We start from the raw sequence: 17,454 nt of genomic DNA, 5'->3' as shown, positions 1-17,454 counted from the left end.
TATCTCTTTCTCTTTAAAGATTAGGTGGCAAATAGAATGTCAAGAATGCTTTTCACCACTGTGTTGTTGGAAATACTATATAGAGATAGAATATTTTAACATTCGTTTGGGCAGGGAAGCCGGGCGGGGGGAGGGTGATGTTTGTCACTGCACTTACTCCTACAGGCTGAGGCGTCGCCTGTCAGAGGGGAATGTTGAACGGGAGGGGTAGCTACGTTTTCTCAGTGGGGAGGTATAAGCCAGTTGTATACAACTGCAGTGGGAGCCTGGGAGGAATTAATTAGCATAACGACAACAATTCTACTCTAAATGTATTTTAATATACATTCAGAATAATAATAATAATAATGATGATGATATCTATCAGCAAAGTGCAATGTAAAGTGCGTACAGTGCAAGGTCAGCTGTTCAGCAGCCTGAATGCCTGAGGGTCCGGTGGTGCGAGATTTGATGCTCTGGTAGCGTTTTTTGGAAGGGAGTAGTTGGAACAGGGTATGGGCGGTGTCTGGCTGGTGTCTTTAATGATGTGGGCTTTTTTTGTTTTGCTCTTGGTTCAATATTTTAGATTTATATTTAAAGTAATATCTCAGCCTATCTTTCATTATTTCCCATAATTCAACATATGATTTAGTTAAAACATTTAAACTTTTGGCAATCATCACTTAATTCCTTCTTCAATTCTGCAAGCACACCATTATTCTTTAGAACAGTTCACATTTAATTTCCCAAAAAAACCCTTCTTCTGGCCTGCCAAATCACAATGATAGAATACAGGTGCACTTACATTTCATGTGTTTATAACTTGTTTCATTGGGTTTTAATACAATTGAGATTTTTACTGTGTTAGTGTAGTGGAGCTAGTGTAATAGAAATATGAATTAATCTACATTTTCACAAGCTTCTCTAATGTAGCTCATACAAACTTTACAGCAGTCATTTGTTGCATATGAAATTCATTAACAATTGAACAATTGATTGCCTAATCTGCAAGTCCCATGTCATCTCTGAGCACTGTTATTCACATGAATGTCTGATGACTGACCTTGACAAACTGGTTTAGTTATATACAACAAAGGTATCTTTCCTTCAAGTTGTACTGCTTGATTCCCAAAGGTGTAAATTACCTTGAAAAGAAAAAAGGAATCCAAGGAGTGCCTTGGATTCAAGCAGTACAACTTGAAGGAAAGATACCTTTTTTGTATATGGTTCTAACTTCTACCTGTATTACCAAAGAGCACCCATCTAAGAGCCACTAACTGATCCCTGCAGCGCTTCCATTTCTCTATTTTTAAACTGGTTTAGTTGTCAAGCTCTGGAATAGTTGGCCATTTTGCTTGTCATAGTATTTGGATAAACTCTTTCTTGGAAAAGATGGGGTGGTCCTTAAAAGGACCGTTGTGTTTAGAGCAGACAGAACAGTTTACTTGGAGCTGGTGTACTTGGTCACAACCTTGGTGCCTTCAGACACGGCGTGCTTGGCCAGCTCACCGGGAAGCAGCAGGTGGACGGCGGTCTGAATCTCCCTGGACGAGATGGTGCGGCGCTTGTTGTAGTGAGCCAGTTTGGAGGCGATGCGCTCAAAGATGTCGTTGACGAAGGAGTTCATGATGCCCATGGCCTTGGAAGAGATACCCGTGTCAGGGTGGACCTGCTTCAGGACTTTGTACACGTAGATTGGTGGTTCCCAAACATTTGGTCAAGGACGCCCAAATTGACACAAATTAGCCTGCAGACCCCTATTTGAAAAGATATGCCAAGATTGTTACGTCTCTAGAAGTGATTCTCAACCTGTTTGACATGCATTAGTCTACGGACCCCCATTTAATGACATTTCTATCTCTGGGACCCCCAATTTATATTGTAAAATCAATGTTAATTAAACTCCATTTATAAACTCTCAGAGTTACAGACCCATAAGGGTCCATTTGGTTCCAAACTAACATTTAACTGGGGACCCCCTGGAACTCCCTCAAGGACCCCTGGGGGTCTCGGAAACCCCACTTTGGGAACCACTGACGTAGATGGCGTAGCTCTCCTTCCTAGACTTTCTGTGCAGACTTGGTGCATTTATAGTTAGATATGCAATGTAACTTCTGAATCTCACAATACATGTAACCCCTAATTGAATCACTAAACTATCTAAACCTTTTTTTTCCCAGTGTCATCAATGTGAGCTTGTAGATCGGCTATTTTCAGCGAGTGTAAAATTAGCCATTATGATGGCATCAAGGCGTGCCAAAATACATTTTAGTTGACTAAATCAACTGTAGATTCCATTTTCCTTTTCAAGTCTGCAATTTACACCTTTGGGAATCAAGCAGTACAACATTATGACGGCATCAAGGCCCGCCAAAATACATTTTAGTTGACTAAATCAACAGTAGATTTAGTCTACAAATATCTTATGACATTTAGTCGACTAAACTAGACTAAAATTCCAAGTGACTATAATGTGACTAAAACTAAATTAAAATCATTCAAAAGACTATGGCTGAAACAAAAAGAATGCTGTCAAAAACACTGCCTTGAATCGTTAAAGGGAACCAAGTCCGGAATCGGACGATTTTCAATGAAAATGGAGGACCCTGATGTAAACAAGTTTTAATTTCTGGTTTTATTGTGTTCCTCGTGCGATGTTACTGTACTTGAATCTCTCACGGTAGAAATTATACATACTGTATTTATCATTTTTTGTGGGTTTTTAAGTGCACCATTAGGTTCTGAGCAGATTCATACCCCAGGCCACAAACGGTCACAATCGTACGGTCTCTCTCCTGTGTGGAGTGCGTGCGTCATCCTCTCGTGTCTCGTCAGCTGTCCGCTTTGCCTAAACCGTTTGCGGCGTGCGGTCTCTCGTCCGAATGCTGGTTGCGCAAGTGACTGTTGCGCTGACTGCTGGTGATGAAGAGTTTGCCGCACATGGAACACGGGTACGGTTTCTCTCCAGTGTGACTCCTCCTGTGGATGGTCAGACTCTGGCTCTGGCTGAACGCCTTGCCGCAGATGTCACACGCGTACGGCTTCTCCCCGGAATGAGTCCTCATGTGGACCACCAGGTGGTCCTTCCTGAAAAAGGCCTTTCCACAGACGTCGCACGCATGCTCCCGTACGTCCGTGTGTGCTCTGGCGTGCGCAATCATCAAGCAGTGCTTTGAAAACGTTTCTCCGCAAATGAGACAAAAATGCGACTTGCTGTGGGCACCTTTTAAATGACGTAGCAACTCTTTCGTGGAAGCGCAGGTTTTCCCACAAACGCCACATTTGACGTTGTGCATTTTTATGTGCTTCATTAAAGTGTGTGTGTATTCAAACCCCTTGCCGCACACGGGGCAAATGTTTTTCGATGTAGAATTATCACAAAGCGATGTTGTTGCGACTCCCACCTCCTCATGACCATCACTGAGAACTGTTGCCACGTTTAGCATATTTACTGTCTGATTCTCATCACAAGAGCGCTGTCTTTCATCGCCCATCACCCAGTCCTCATCGTTGCCGTAGTCATCGGGGGACAGTACGTACGTAAACTCCATCTCCGCTCCATCTTGGTCGCACGGCTCACTCTTCACGCCATCAGGAGAGGAACGGACCTCCGTTGCGATGATAAACTCATCCTGCTCTTTTTTTAGTTGCAGTGTCTCGAGGTTTGGCTGAGTCATGCAGCTGTTCCACACGTCATGTTCAGTCTTTTCTGAAGGCCCTGGAAGGAAATCACGCCCCACACTGTGGTCCTCAGACTCCTCTGGCTTCTCAAGTGGTGCCCCCAGGGAGCCTGGGATCGCCGGGGGTCCTCGGCCCTTCTCCTGCAGGAAGGGGATGTACGCGTGGTCTGGTATGGTGCTTGTGCCCTCGATATGATCTACAGTTGCAGCCAGGGGGAGAACGTTAGCTATCAAACAGAAACAAAAAAACAAGCACACTTGGGCGAATGGCTCAAGAAAGCTCATACAATAGAAAGAATAGCCATAACTGCAGGGTTTTCCCACCACTTTCCATGGACACTCATTTGATGGAACAGCAATGTTTGTCCCTCTGTATGTCTGTCTGTGTCTGTCTGTCTGTCTGTTTAGAGTACGTGGCAGCGGTGGCCGAACGGATTGCGGAGCGGTCTTGATACCGGAAGGTCGCCAGTTCGAATCAGCGGTCCGACACGTTAAAATTACCACCGCTGAAGTGCCCTTGAACAAGGCATTGAACCACTACGATGAAATGTTCTATGAGCAGGGCCTGGCTGGAAACAAGTTCTTGAGCTTAGCCCAGATACCCTGGGTAAATATAGTAATCATTTAATTTCATTTAATTTCATGTGTTTTACGTGTTATTTATGTGTCTGATCAAATTGGCATTTTGTGCCAACACAAACATTAATGCACACTCAATGCTGCTAAGATGCGTTTAAGTTAAATACAATAGGGGTTTGTGAAATAAAAGCTGCAATTATTGTGCATTGTGCAATATATGTCAAGTGCAATTATGTGTGTGTAGTGTTTGATGCACTGATCGGTTGGCACTTTCAATTTCGTTGAACATGTTACAATGACAGTAAAGATCTATCTAAATGCCATTGACAATGAAAGGATAATTTACGTCATGATCTATCTAAATGCCATTGACAATGAAAGGAGAATTTACGTCATATGTGTCTGAGCAAACATGTTACGTCATGATGATGTACGATAATAAGAGCGCCCCCACTTCACACGGGTGTGATTTATTTTTTAAAGCAAGTACTCCAGCTCCTTCTATGGACCAGAGCTAGTTCTGTGCCACTGCCATCCATTGTTTACATTACAAACTGAAGCTAGCATGTTAGCACCGTGCTAGCGACGAGGCAGTCTGTATTTTCAGAACCCTAAAAGTTGCTTCGGATAAACTGGAACTAAAACAATGCCCGCCGGATCCGTGAAAGCACGGAACCAGTTCTAGAACCAAAGTTGTTTTCGTGGAAAAGGGGTCATTCATTTACTCACACGGGCCCGTACTGGTGTTGTCTCTGAGAAGGGCCAGTTCTTGCCGCAGGAGACAGATCTCCTCTCTGGACCTGGACACTTCCACCCGGTACAAGGACAGGGTCTTCTCCACCTCTCCACAGATGTCCACAACCGCGGCGGACAGCCGCTCCGACACGAAGGTGCTGAGGTGTAACATGTCTTCAGATCTGATCTGATCTCCAGAGATCAGTGGATGTCTGTACAGAGAAGTGTGTGATGTTGTTTTTTCCCCCACAACACAAATAGTCTCTGAACGAACCCCGTGTAGAAATTACAAATGTGCAGATTGACACTCTTTACACAGAATGTACACACCGCAGGGCTGTGCACTGCAGAGCAAACTTTAAATATAATAGTTTGATTGTAACAAAGAACAGTAGAACACACACCGGCGTAAGCAGCGGTCTGTATTGGGCCGTTGTGAGCAGGTTGTGAGACTCGAGCACGCAGTGTTTACTTTGGCCAGCGCTTCTTCCGGTGGACGATCTGTCGATCTCTTCTTCTGGTTTCCGGCAGGCTGTGCAATCTAATGCAATGCTGCCCTCTACAGTTCGGAGTATCACATTCAGTCACTCAGACATTGAGTCTGAGACTCTGAGTAACTGTGAATTCCTCCCTCAGCACATTTCTCAGAGACTCAGCCATCTCTATTGCCCCAATCATCACCCACATACAGTAATAAACCTCTCCATCAAACAGGGACATGTCCCCCAAGATTTCAAACTGGCCAATGTAACCCCCTTGCACAAGAAAGGGAGCAAATTAGACCCTGGCAACTACCGCCCTATTTCTATTCTTAGCTTCATCTCGAAAGTGATGGGTAAAATAGTCTATGAACAGGTTGAAAAGTACCGCCTCCTCCATTTGAGCGACCACATCAAACACAAGGTGGATGCTGGCAAATGCTGCGGCATGGTCATGCTGGACCTCCAAAAGGCTTTGACACCGTGAACCACTCCATACTGGTTAACAAGCTAAAAGCAATTGGTTTTGATAGCACATCAGTGAGCTGGATTCTCACTGAAAATCTGAAACCCCCACCCACCCCTTTTCTGTATGTTTTTTTTCCCTTTTCACCTCCTATGATTTTGCTTGTGGCTATATAGAAGTGTATATTCATACATCTCTAAATGTTTTGATTAATTGAAAATGGTTGGCCCTATTGTAAACAAGTGTAATGCTTTATGGTGTCGTCCACTCACAGTTAACAACAGTTTTTGTATTGAGTTGTACTTGAAATGTACTGTAATTCTGCAAACTGTCAATACATACTTCAATAAAAAAAGCACACTATCCAAATCTTCTCCATTGACATCCTCAGCATTTAAAAATATTTTTGCTGCTTCCAGCACACTTAATTGTAAAGGTTTCTGTTAAAACTGTGGATTCAGCATACAGCAATTTAATAAAATTAATACAATCCTGATTAAAACGATATACCTTTAGACCTCCCACAAATACTCCCTGGAAATGAAATCAAAAGCCTTAAAGGACCACTTCACCACTTTTCAACCTATCTTCATATAATAGGTCCTCACTAATAATCATGATAAAATGGCACAATTTGTTTCTACTCAGTCTGTGTCTCATAGGAGGGCTGTAGGCAGTTCAGACACATATTAGCTTGGATTCCCCATCGATGATGTCACTTTGGAGTTTCTTTGTATGCATATTTATTAAAATGTGAATCATTCAATTTGGTCAATTCCGATTGCATTTCAGCTAATTTCTCTTTATCCTCATCCATTTTATTTGCTTTAGTTTCCTTTTTTCCATAATTCAACATATGATTTAGTTAAAACATCAACATCAAGGTCTTCCTTCTTCAATTCCGCAAGCACACTATTATTTTTTAAACAGTTCACATTTAATTTCCCAAAACAAAAACGTATTTTCTGTCCTTACAAATCACAATGATAGAATACAGGTGCACCTTAACTTGTTTCATTGGGTTTTAATACAATTAAGATTTTACTGTTAGTGTAGTGGAGGTAGTGCAATAGAAATATGAATGAATCTACATTTTCACAAGCTTCTCTAACGTGGTTACTAGTTCATACAAACTTTACAGCAGCCATTTGTTGCATTATGAAATTAATTAACAATTGCACAATTGTTTGCCTAATCTGCAAGTTCCATGTCATCTCTGTGTCTGAGCACTGTTATTCACATGAATGTCTGATGACTGACCTGGACAAACTGCTTTAGTTGTCAAGCTCTGTACTAGTTGGTCATTTTGCTTTTCATAGTATTTGGATCAACTCTTTGGTCCTCATTCACAAAGGAGAAATATGCCAGTGTGTAACGGAAGCGTATACAGATACTAAATATCATCGTATTTCTCTGTCCGATCACGCTGCGATTTGCTCCCGTCTTATTCAGGGAAGCTGGTGTAATCACTTCATTTGTGCGGATCGCAGAGTGTAGCCTTTCCGCATTTTTCCCAAGCGATTCGCCTGGTTAGAACGCCCATCCCACACCATATAAGGCAACAGGAAATATCGAAATACGTCATCATAGCCTGCACCGGGCTTTAAATTATATACAACAGCCGCGATGAGCTTGTAGAGCAGTTAATTTTGACAGGCGGGTCTCTGCACGGACAGATCTTCAAGCAAACAGCGCAAGTTATGTATATAATTATAAACGAAACTTGCCAACTTGGCACGCATTGCTTCACTCCTTGTTAAATGTCAGAACGTTAATAAGTTAACTGATGTTACAGTTACTTTCACATAATGAGAAAGAAGTTAATTTGTACTGTTCACCACACGACCAAATGCTATATTACAACTCGGCAATGATAAAGCCCTTACTGATGAATGCACTGCAGGGTTATAAAAACAATTGCACACTCGCCTGCAGAGGTAAAATAGATATCCGATACTTTTTTTTATCAGAGCTGCATTGATTCATGCGGGGAATAGATTAATATCATCTCACTGTCATCTGTCTGAATGCCATGTGGAGAATGGATTTGTTCTGAACCATATACGGCGGGTAGCCTCCTCGTCAGATCCTCTTTGTCAGCCTAAGTGCAGGTTTATTTCATGATGTCGTCATATTAAAATGACGCGAATTGCACGCGCTGATGCAATAATGTGGACTTCTATTTTTTTATAGGGCTAATTAGCCCTGGTGACTGCTGTCTGTCTGTCAGACCGGCATGTCTGTGAACCATAGAAATCATCTGTCCTGTCCGGGCCGGGCTCACCGTGCCGTTATATTCATTTTCCAATGTGAATTTCACCCAGATTGGACTGTTCAGCGGCAGCATGCTGCCCCCCTCACAGCGCGTTGCACTGCGAGTAGAAAGCTGTCAAGTGAGCAGCGCAATCGCGCATGCTAGAAATATCCTAATAAATAAATAAAAAAGGTGTCGGGCTTGCAGGGGCAGTTTCTGTATGGGACTCTAGGCTAACCTGCCTCTAGAATGCATGCATTTAGGCATACAAGTGATACTTGGCTTTTATATAGGCTATCATTTTTTTATGTGCGACCAATGTTGGGGACACATGCCTTGCCTACATATTTTATCTGAGGTTTGGGGACTTTTAATTGATTCAGCATGAAGACTAAAGCCTTCTTAATACATCTACGCAAGCCGTACACGACCATGAGAGGTGGTGCAGCTTTCAGCGGAATTTCCGACCAACCCACGTCACCGTCAAGTTCACGTTCAAGTTCATGAATTCCCACGTAATGTGGGAATCCACGTAAATGCCTGTCCGCTCACGCTCCGCTCACGTAACGTCACTTTATGAGCGTAAACGCCGTTGTGAATGAGGACCTTTGTGTTTAGAGCAGAGAGAACAGTTTACTTGGAGCTGGTGTACTTGGTCACAGCCTTGGTGCCTTCAGACACGGCGTGCTTGGCCAGCTCTAAATCAACTGTAGATTTAGTCAACTAAAACTAGACTAACACTTCTATGTGACTAAAATGTGACTAAAACCAAATTAAAATCATTCAAAAGACTATGGCAAAAACTAAGATCTAAATTTGCTGTCGAAAACAACACTGCCTTGAATCGTTAAAGGGAACCAAGTCCGTAATCGGACCATTTTCGAAAATGGAGGACCCTTAGTGCTTTTAATTTTTGTTTTTATTGTATGACATGTTCGCGTGCAATGTTACTGTACTTGAATCCCCCGTGGTAGAAATGATACATACTGTATTTATAATTTTTTGTGGGTTTTTAAGTACACATTAGGTTCTGAGCAGATTCATACCGAAGGCCACTAACGGTCACAAGCGTATGGTCTCTCTCCTGCGTGGAGTGTGTGCGTCGTCCTCTCGTGGCTCGTCAGCTGTCCGCTTTGCCTAAACCGTTTGCGGCGTGCGGTCTCTCGTCCGAATGCTGGTTGCGCATGTGACTCTTGCGCTGACTGCTGGTGATGAAGAATTTGCCGCACACGGAACACGGGTACGGTTTCTCTCCAGTGTGACTCCTCCTGTGGATGGTCAGACTCTGGCTCTGGCTGAACGCCTTGCCGCAGATGTCACACGCGTACGGCTTCTCCCCGGAATGTATCCTCATGTGCACCACCAGGTGGTCCTTCCTGAAAAACGCCATTCCACAGACCACGCACGCGTGCTCCCGTACGTCTGTGTGCGCTTTAACGTGCACAATCATCTTGCAGTGCTTTGAGAACGTTCTTCCACAAATGTGGCAAAAATGCGACTTGCTGTGGGCGACTTTTAAATGACTTAACAACTCTTTCGTGGATGCGCAATTTTTCCCACAAACGCCGCATTTGTTGTTGTGCGATTTCATGTGCTTCGCTAAAGCGCTTGCATAGTGAAAAGCCTTGCCGCACATGGGGCAAACGTTTTTCGATATAGAATTACCACAAGGCAATGTTGTTGTGACTCCCACCTCCTCATGACCACCACTTTGCCACTTTTGACCTTTTGCCACATTTAGCATATTTACTGTTTGATTCTCATCACAAGAGTGTCTTTCATCGTCCATCACCCACTCCTCATCACTGCCGGCGTCATCGGGGGACAGCGATTGGTACGTAGACTCCATCTCCGCTCCATCTCGGTCGCACGGCTCACTCTTCACGCCATCAGGAGAGGAACCGACCTCCGTCGTGATGATAAACTCGTCCTGCTCTTTTTTTAGTTGCGGTGTCTCGAGTTTTGGCTGAGTCATGCAGCTGTTCCACACGTCATGTTCAGTCTTTTCTGAAGGCCCTGGAAGGAACTCACGCCCCACACTGTGGTCCTCAGACTCCTCTGGCTTCTCAAGTGGTGCCCCCGGGAACGCCAGGGGACCTCTGCCCTTCTCCTGCAGGAAGGGGATGTACACGTGGTCGGGTATGGTGCTTGTGCCCTCGATAGGATCTACAGTTGCAGCCAGGGGAAGACAGTGGGGGAAAGTTAGATATCAAAGAAGAAACAAAGAAACAAGCACACTTGGTCTGTTTAAACACAACTTTATGGGTGAATGGCTCAAGAAAGCTCATACAATAGAAATAATAGCCATAACTAAAGGCCATTTCCATTACGATTTCATGGACACTCATTTGATTTTTTAAATTAATCCCTGGGACACCAATCAATCTACACTGAAATGTCCTCGATTTTGGGGATGACTACTGCTAAATATATGTTTGATAAATAATTATCACTAATGGCTATATACCGGTAATAACTAAATGGGGACAGGAAAATATTAGAACAGCTAGCCTAGAACGGTCATGAGTGTTCTGTCATTTTCATAATGTAATAGAGCCTTTAAACGCTAGGAAGAACAACACTTCTCATGCCGTATCATGATATAAATGTATTGAAAATCTTAAACAATATCTAGTCTCACATATCTCTCTACCCTTATTAGCCTAGTAGTGTTAATAGTGTCTTTTGTGTTTGCCTGTTTTTTTCTTTTGAATGTATGCTGCAGCAACTTCTGAAGAAGCCAGACAAACAAACATATTATGTTGTACTCTCTCTCCGGCACACAAGATGCAACAATAAATAACTCGAACCATGAGTGATATCAATATAACATTGATATCAGTGGCATATCTACAATAAGGCGAGGCCAGGTGGCCGTCTGTCCAAATCCATTTCTGCCTGGCCAACAACACATCTTGCCTGGCCAAAATGTAATTCCTGGAAACGCTACTGATTGATATTATATTCAGTGGTGGGCGGAAGGTAACTAAGTACTGTTATGGAAATAATATATGTCCGTCACTAAGGTGAATGTATATCTTAAGACATTTATTCAGAAGAACAAGCAAACAGCATCTCTCAGTCCATCAGGCTTAGCATGTATCACTCACTCTCCCCCTCAGCACATCTCTCTCTCGTGGTCTCCATCCCACCAGAGCATATCAGCAGCTCCTGTCTTAGGTCACATTCTCAATTTCTCACCTAATACTTCTGTAGACTCGATGCGAATGGGCGGAGAAGTTGGGATTCTTGCATATTAAATTTGCTGCGGTTTGCCTTCACACTGGCTGTGTCAAGCGCAGCAAGGGAACGCAGCAGGGAATTTTATCAAGGTGTTCAATTCATAAACTATAGCCTACATAGTGAAATCTATGGTGTTAAAATTATACTCATAACGTGCATCTCTCTCTCTCTCCTGTTCCTTTGGGCATAGAGGCACAGCTCGCTCAGCGCACTGAGCACAGACAGAAAAAGTCCCTGGCCTAAGTCCCCACACAGTGACAGCACTCCATGTTTACGGCACAGACAGAATATTCTGTAGGCTACACTGCAGTGTTTTTTATGTGTTTCCTTAAGTAATTGATTCATGTACTCGTCCTCATTTCGACCATCGGCTTCGGTCTTCTCATTCGACCACGTCTATCTATCCACGGTAACGAGGGACATCTTTGCGCTGCGTGAAATATGCCTTCTCCGACTCCAACTGTGTTTAGCTCCTCACCCGCCACATTGTTTGCTTAATTTCCTTTATTTGCTGCATATTGCATTCACACCTGCACCGAATCGTAATCAAGTGCGATTGGAAGCGAAGCGAAACCCCCATGGTGTGTTTAGGCCATGGTGTCGTTGCTCAGACAAAACAGCATGGAACAATACATCAATATACTATAGATTAAAGTCTTCATATTTCCCACAACAGTACATTTACTTGAATACTGTTACTTGTATACTATGTATACTATATCTGCAGCTCACCATAAAGAAGACAAGGGAGATTATAGTGGACTTTAGGAAGTCAAGGCCGGACCACTCCCCTCTGCTCATTAACAACGAGGCAGTAGAGGTGGTCACAGAGTTCAAGTTCCTGGGTCTCAGTGTGAGTGAGACCCTGTCCTGGAGCACCAACATCACTTCAGTGATTGGAAAAGCTCAGCAACGCCTATACTTCCTACGGAAGCTGAAAGAAGCTGCCCTGCCAAGAAATCTTCTTGTAAACTTTTACCATTGTGCTGTCGAGAGCGTACTGACTTACTGTGTGTCTGTGTGGTTCTCCAGCTGCACAAAGGCAGAGCAGGAGGCCCTACAGAGGGTGGTGAAGGCGGCAGGTAGGATCATCGGGTCCCCTCTACCATCTATCACCTCCGTCTTCACCTCCCGCTGCCTCGGCCTCTCCCACCTTATCATCAGAGACCAGTCACACCCAGCACGTTATCTCTTTCACCTCCTTCCCTCAGGGAGGAGATACCAGTCCATCAGTGCTAGTAGCTCAAGACTGACAAACAGCTTTTTCCCCTACGCAGTCAGACTGCTAAACGAACAACTACTAAATGAGCATTGACTGTCCCCTCATATGCATCATGCATTCTGACTCTAACTGGACTGTGATAATTTATTGGTTCCCTTTTCATCCATCATGCACTTTAAAATATCACCATGCACTTTACTTTGTGTTGTATGTTACGTGTTATGTTATGCGTTTATGTACTACGGTTATGTGGGAGCTCCCTTGAAATTGCGTTGTATGCTCAGTGTATGCTTGGTGTGCAATGACAAATAAAAGTCTATTCTATACTTCAATTATGTAGTATTTTTTTCTCTCTTTTTTATACATTTAATAAACAAATAGGCTATTGTACTTTTTTTGGCCCACAACGGAAGCCCCGTTTCAAATAGTGAAAGTGAGTGCCTTGTGAGTTTTATTTGTAGAGTGGCTATTTTCAGTATTATTGATGTTTTAGGAATTTCAACACAGCAGCACTGCATTTATATTGAGAAAATGTGCTTTGTAATAACTTAGACCAGGACATGAGTATCTATACTATATTGCTTGCTTTGGGTGGATCTTTGTTGGTTTGTAAAGTGTCTTGAGACAACTTGTTGTGATTTGACACTTTCATAAAATTGAATTGAATTGAATACTAAGGACTCAAGTACTGGTGTTGTCCTAGCTCTGATCCATAGCTCTAATGCGTTGCAACGCATTAGAGCTATGGACCAGAGCTAGTGTTGTCCATCACTGGCCAATTTGCCCCTACTGTACCAGCTCTGGTCCATAGCGTAGGACTTCTCATGAACTCCTTCTATGTGCCCTCGGTCCCTAGACTCTTCGCTCATTCTGTAGCCCCATATGTGCCCTCTTCCTACGCTCATTCTGTAGCTCCGGAATGAGCGTAGTGCTGAGGGAACATACTGGCACATATGGGGCTAGACCAGAGCTAGTTCAACTTCTGTACCAGCCATTGTTTACATCAAAACAAGCTAGCAATGCTAGCTCTGACATACAGTATACAGACTGCCTCGCTAGCACGGTGCTAACATGCTAGGCTAGCATCTTAGCACCGTGCTAGCGAGGCAGTCTGTATTAACAGAGCCCTAAAAGTTGTTTCGGATAAACTGGAACCAAAACACTGGCCCCCGTGAAAAGCACAGAACCAGTTCTAGAACCAAAGTCGTTCTCGTGGAAAAGTGGTCATTAATTCACTCACACAGGCCTGTGATGTTGTCTCTGAGAAGGGCCAGTTCTTGCCGCAGGAGACAGATCTCCTCTCTGGACCTGGACACTTCCACCCGGTACAAGGACAGGGTCTTCTCCACCTCTCCACAGATGTCCACAACCGCGGCGGACAGCCGCTCCGACACGAAGGCGCTGAGGTGTAACATGTCGTCCAGAGATCAGTGGATGTCTGTACAGAGAAGTGGGTGATGTTGTTGTTTCCCCCACAACACAAAGTCTCTGAACGAACCGCGTGTAGAAATGACAAATGTGCAGATTGACACTCTTTACATGGAATGTCGCGAAAACCACCTTAAAACACAAATGTACACACGGCTGTGCACTGCAGAGCAAACTTATAATTGCGACCGAAGAGGAAAGCTCCCACTCAAAATCCCCATACATGGGGTAAGAAAGTCCCCATATTCATTTAGCCTCGGTCCCAGGCTCACTTAACTGCGAAAAAGAAGAGCCTGGTCACAACCTAAGGCAGAGAAGCTATCGAAAGGCGGGACTTCCGCCGTGTAACCCCCCCCCCCCCCCCCGGAAGTTAACGTTTTTTGACTAATCGCAGCGTTGTGTTCCCGAAAATGTATTCCCGCTGAAATGATCATTGGGTGGGGACTAGTAAACACAGCCGCACCGCGTGACGTAGTTATCTTACACGCAACACTTCCGCCACTTCCGTTGATAGTCTTTTCAGCATAGATATATATAAACTCTAGATAGCTCACCCGCGCTGTTGGCCAATGGAGAGCGACGTCGTTACGTGGCGGCCATCTTACCTCGGGACACATTGGGTCTATGGGGCATGTACTCTTAAATGACCATAACTTGCTCAATTTTCAACCGATTTTCAAACGGTTTGGTTTGTTATAAACGTCAGAGACGTCCGCATACTTATATGCTTTTATACGACGTTCATATAAAATAAATAAATTAAGCAGATAAGCGTCCTGAATCATAGCCACGTTGACAACGTTTGTAATAAACCAACCCGTTTGTAAATCCGTCAAGATTTGAGCGAGTTATGACTGTTTCTGTTTGAGCTGCCATTGAACATACTGTACTGTATCCCCGATGTAAGATGGCTGCCGGGTGAACGACGTCAGAAACTCCGCCTTGAGCCATATAGTGTTTATATATATCTATGCTTTTCAGCGTAGGTCTTGGCCAGGGTGATATTCATTGTGGCCAGGTCTCGTGACATCACTATGACGTCACAGCAGGGAGGAATAGTCACTCAGAATCCCCATACATGGGGAAAGCCCCCATATATTCATTGTGCCCAGGTCTCGTGACAGTGTAATGCTTTATTGGGTCGTCCACACTTAAAGGACCACTTCACCACTTTTCAACATCTCTTCATACAATTGGTCCTCACTAATGTTCATGATAAAACACCACCATTTTTTCCTACTCAGTCTGTGTCTCATAGGAGGGCTTTGGGCAGTTCGGACACCCGTCCACCAGTGACATCATCATTAGGCAGATTATTTTTTAAACAAGATTTGTTTTAAAATATATTTAGATTTGTATTATCGTGAGAACGATGGCTTCAACTTTTGCATTGCAACTTTTCAGGAAAAGAAAGCCTGCCGTTTCTATTAGCTTGGATTCACCATCGATGATGTCACTGGTGGACGGGTTTCTGAACTGCCCACAGCCTTCCTATGAGACACAGACTGAGTAGAAAAAAATTGTGGTATTTTATCATGAACATTAGTTAGGACCAATTATAGGAAGAGAAGTTGAAAAGTGGTGAAGTGGTCCTTTAACAGTCTTTGTATTGAGTTGTGCTTGAAATGTACTGTAATTATGCAAACTGTTAATAACAAATTTCAATCAAACATCACTATGACATCATCAGGGATCATGATAGTAAATCAGGGATCATAATCATATCAATAGTAAATGCGACCTGCTGTCGCAATTAAGCCCATATACTGTATGGAGATCCCTGATGTCATCAATATTAGTATATGGATACATTCCATATGTTGATCCTTCCCCATCCATCCTTCCTCTTCAACGTCAGACAGATGTCTATGTCTGCCCCAAGTTATTAGTGCAGCCGTGCCGCGCCCAGAACTAGAATTCTCAATAGGCCTGAAAATTATGGCCCGGCCCTCCCTGGGCCCTCAAACCCTGTACACTCAAGACATACTGCCACCGCTGCCACCCTTAGATCTCGATCCATATATGGAGCTGGCCGGTTCTGATATTCCATCTTGATCTGACCTCATCAAACCCTGTACACTCAAGACACGCTCCATATATGGCCAGTAACTGGCCATTACTCTATGGGGAGGGTCAAAACAAAGTGACACAGAGGTTTTTATTTTCATTTTCATTTTTATTTTTATCATCTGGTCTAAACCATGCTTAGACCGGATCACACGGGCAATTTAGGAACACAGGTCAGGCTTTCCTCCGAGGTGGAAAGTCTGGTGACGTGAGGTTACTTGACCCCAAACTGCTTAGCTGTTCCCGAAGTTATCAACCTACAATGAGAGCATGAACGCCCAGACTAGATATTCAACTTCATGTTCACTAGATAAGATGGAACAAGACAGAGGTGTTATATACACTTTTTTGTTTTTTTGCTATTTTGCTATTTTAGTTGTTAGTCGTGTAGCTCTATAAAATTAAACAAAACTAGAAAAAGTGCCCTTCCGGGCACAGGTCTCCACCAGTGTGTGTGATGTTTGGCAAAATGTGTAGGAGTAATATATAAACGTGTGTGTGTGTGTGTGTGTGTGTGTGTGTGTGTGTGTGTGTGTGTGTGTGTGTGTGTGTGTGTGTGTGTGTGTGAGAGACGCGGCTTGGCCTGTTGTAGCGCCACCATGAGGCTGATTCGAAAACTGTCAAGTGGCATTTCTTCCTCAGCCTAGTGGGAATATGCATGCACAGTTTCACCGCAATCGGACGCTGCGTTGAGTAGTTGTGGCGATTTGTACAAAACGGGTACAAAGCGGGCTACTCCTGAAAAGTTTAGAAGCCAATCGTAGCCAATGAGGGTGGATTATGAGAAATCAAACAAACCCGTCTTGATCACATGACTATGGAGAACATGTGTACTGATTTGCGTGAAATTTGGATCAAATCTGAAGGAGTAATATTAGAAAATGTGTTTTACATATGTTGGCCTCCTGGTGGCGCTATAAAGAGCAGATGTGAAAAATTCCAGGCAAAGGTTTTTCCTTGGCCTCTAGGGAGTTGGCATACAAAGTTATCCACAGATCCATGCAGTTAGAGGTAAAAACACTTTTCGGCCAGTTATAGCGCCACCATGAGGCTGAGTTGAAAATGTTCATGTGACATTTCTTCCTCGGCCTAGTGGGAATGTGCGTGCACAATTTCACGGAAATCACACGATGTGTTCATGATTTGCAGCATTTTGTTTGAAACTGAGCACTCCTGCAAACTTTGGAAGCCAATCTTAGCCAATCAGGATGGAGTCTGAGAAATCTGAAAGACCTGTTTCGTTGAATGGCTCTAGAGAGACTGTGTACCAATTTGTGTGATGTTTGGACAAAATCTGTAGGTGTACTGTCCAAAAACTTTTT

At 43.6% G+C, this 17,454-nt stretch overlaps 2 protein-coding genes across 4 annotated transcripts; both read right to left on the bottom strand.

The window, feature by feature from the left end:
* Nucleotides 1-1,203: 1,203 nt before the first annotated feature.
* LOC306937527 (uncharacterized protein) lies at nucleotides 1,204-14,290 on the bottom strand (the record flags this gene model as incomplete). Of its 2 annotated transcripts, none has more annotated exons than XM_079521359.1 (3): nucleotides 1,204-3,856; nucleotides 4,968-5,160; nucleotides 14,051-14,290. In XM_079521359.1, the coding sequence occupies 3 exons, from the start codon at nucleotides 14,288-14,290 to the stop codon at nucleotides 2,811-2,813; spliced, it is 1,479 nt and encodes a 492-aa protein (XP_079377485.1). In that variant the 3' UTR covers nucleotides 1,204-2,810. The 2 variants fall into 2 exon arrangements, with proteins under 2 accessions (XP_079377485.1, XP_079377486.1); XM_079521360.1 differs by lacking the exon at nucleotides 14,051-14,290 and adding an exon at nucleotides 5,378-5,548 and having other exon boundaries at nucleotides 4,968-5,185.
* LOC306937530 (uncharacterized protein) lies at nucleotides 6,691-14,061 on the bottom strand. 2 transcript variants are annotated; one of them, XR_013791617.1, is made up of 3 exons: nucleotides 13,878-14,061; nucleotides 8,779-10,338; nucleotides 6,704-7,251 (listed from the first exon to the last, which is right to left on the bottom strand). XR_013791617.1 is itself a non-coding variant. In XM_079521363.1 (2 exons), the coding sequence occupies exons 1-2, from the start codon at nucleotides 14,050-14,052 to the stop codon at nucleotides 9,293-9,295; spliced, it is 1,221 nt and encodes a 406-aa protein (XP_079377489.1). In that variant the 5' UTR covers nucleotides 14,053-14,061; the 3' UTR covers nucleotides 6,691-9,292. The 2 variants fall into 2 exon arrangements, 1 of the variants encoding a protein (XP_079377489.1); XM_079521363.1 differs by having other exon boundaries at nucleotides 6,691-10,338.
* Nucleotides 14,291-17,454: the final 3,164 nt, after the last annotated feature.

Source organism: Electrona antarctica, assembly GCF_951216825.1.
Source record: "Electrona antarctica genome assembly, chromosome: 14".
Taxonomy (NCBI): domain Eukaryota; kingdom Metazoa; phylum Chordata; class Actinopteri; order Myctophiformes; family Myctophidae; genus Electrona; species Electrona antarctica.
Note: the sequence above shows the minus strand (reverse complement) of the source record. Positions and strands in the feature narration are given on the sequence as shown.

What these genes read in the sequence shown, in the direction of transcription:
- LOC306937530 (XM_079521363.1), bottom strand. Translation starts at nt 14,052, where the DNA reads ATGTTACACCTCAGCGCCTTCGTGTCGGAGCGGCTGTCCGCCGCGGTT. An exon ending in AGACAACATCACAGGCCTGT is followed by an intron (nt 10,339 to 13,877) that starts GTGAGTGAATTA and finishes CTGCAACTGTAG; the next exon opens with ATCCTATCGAGGGCACAAGC.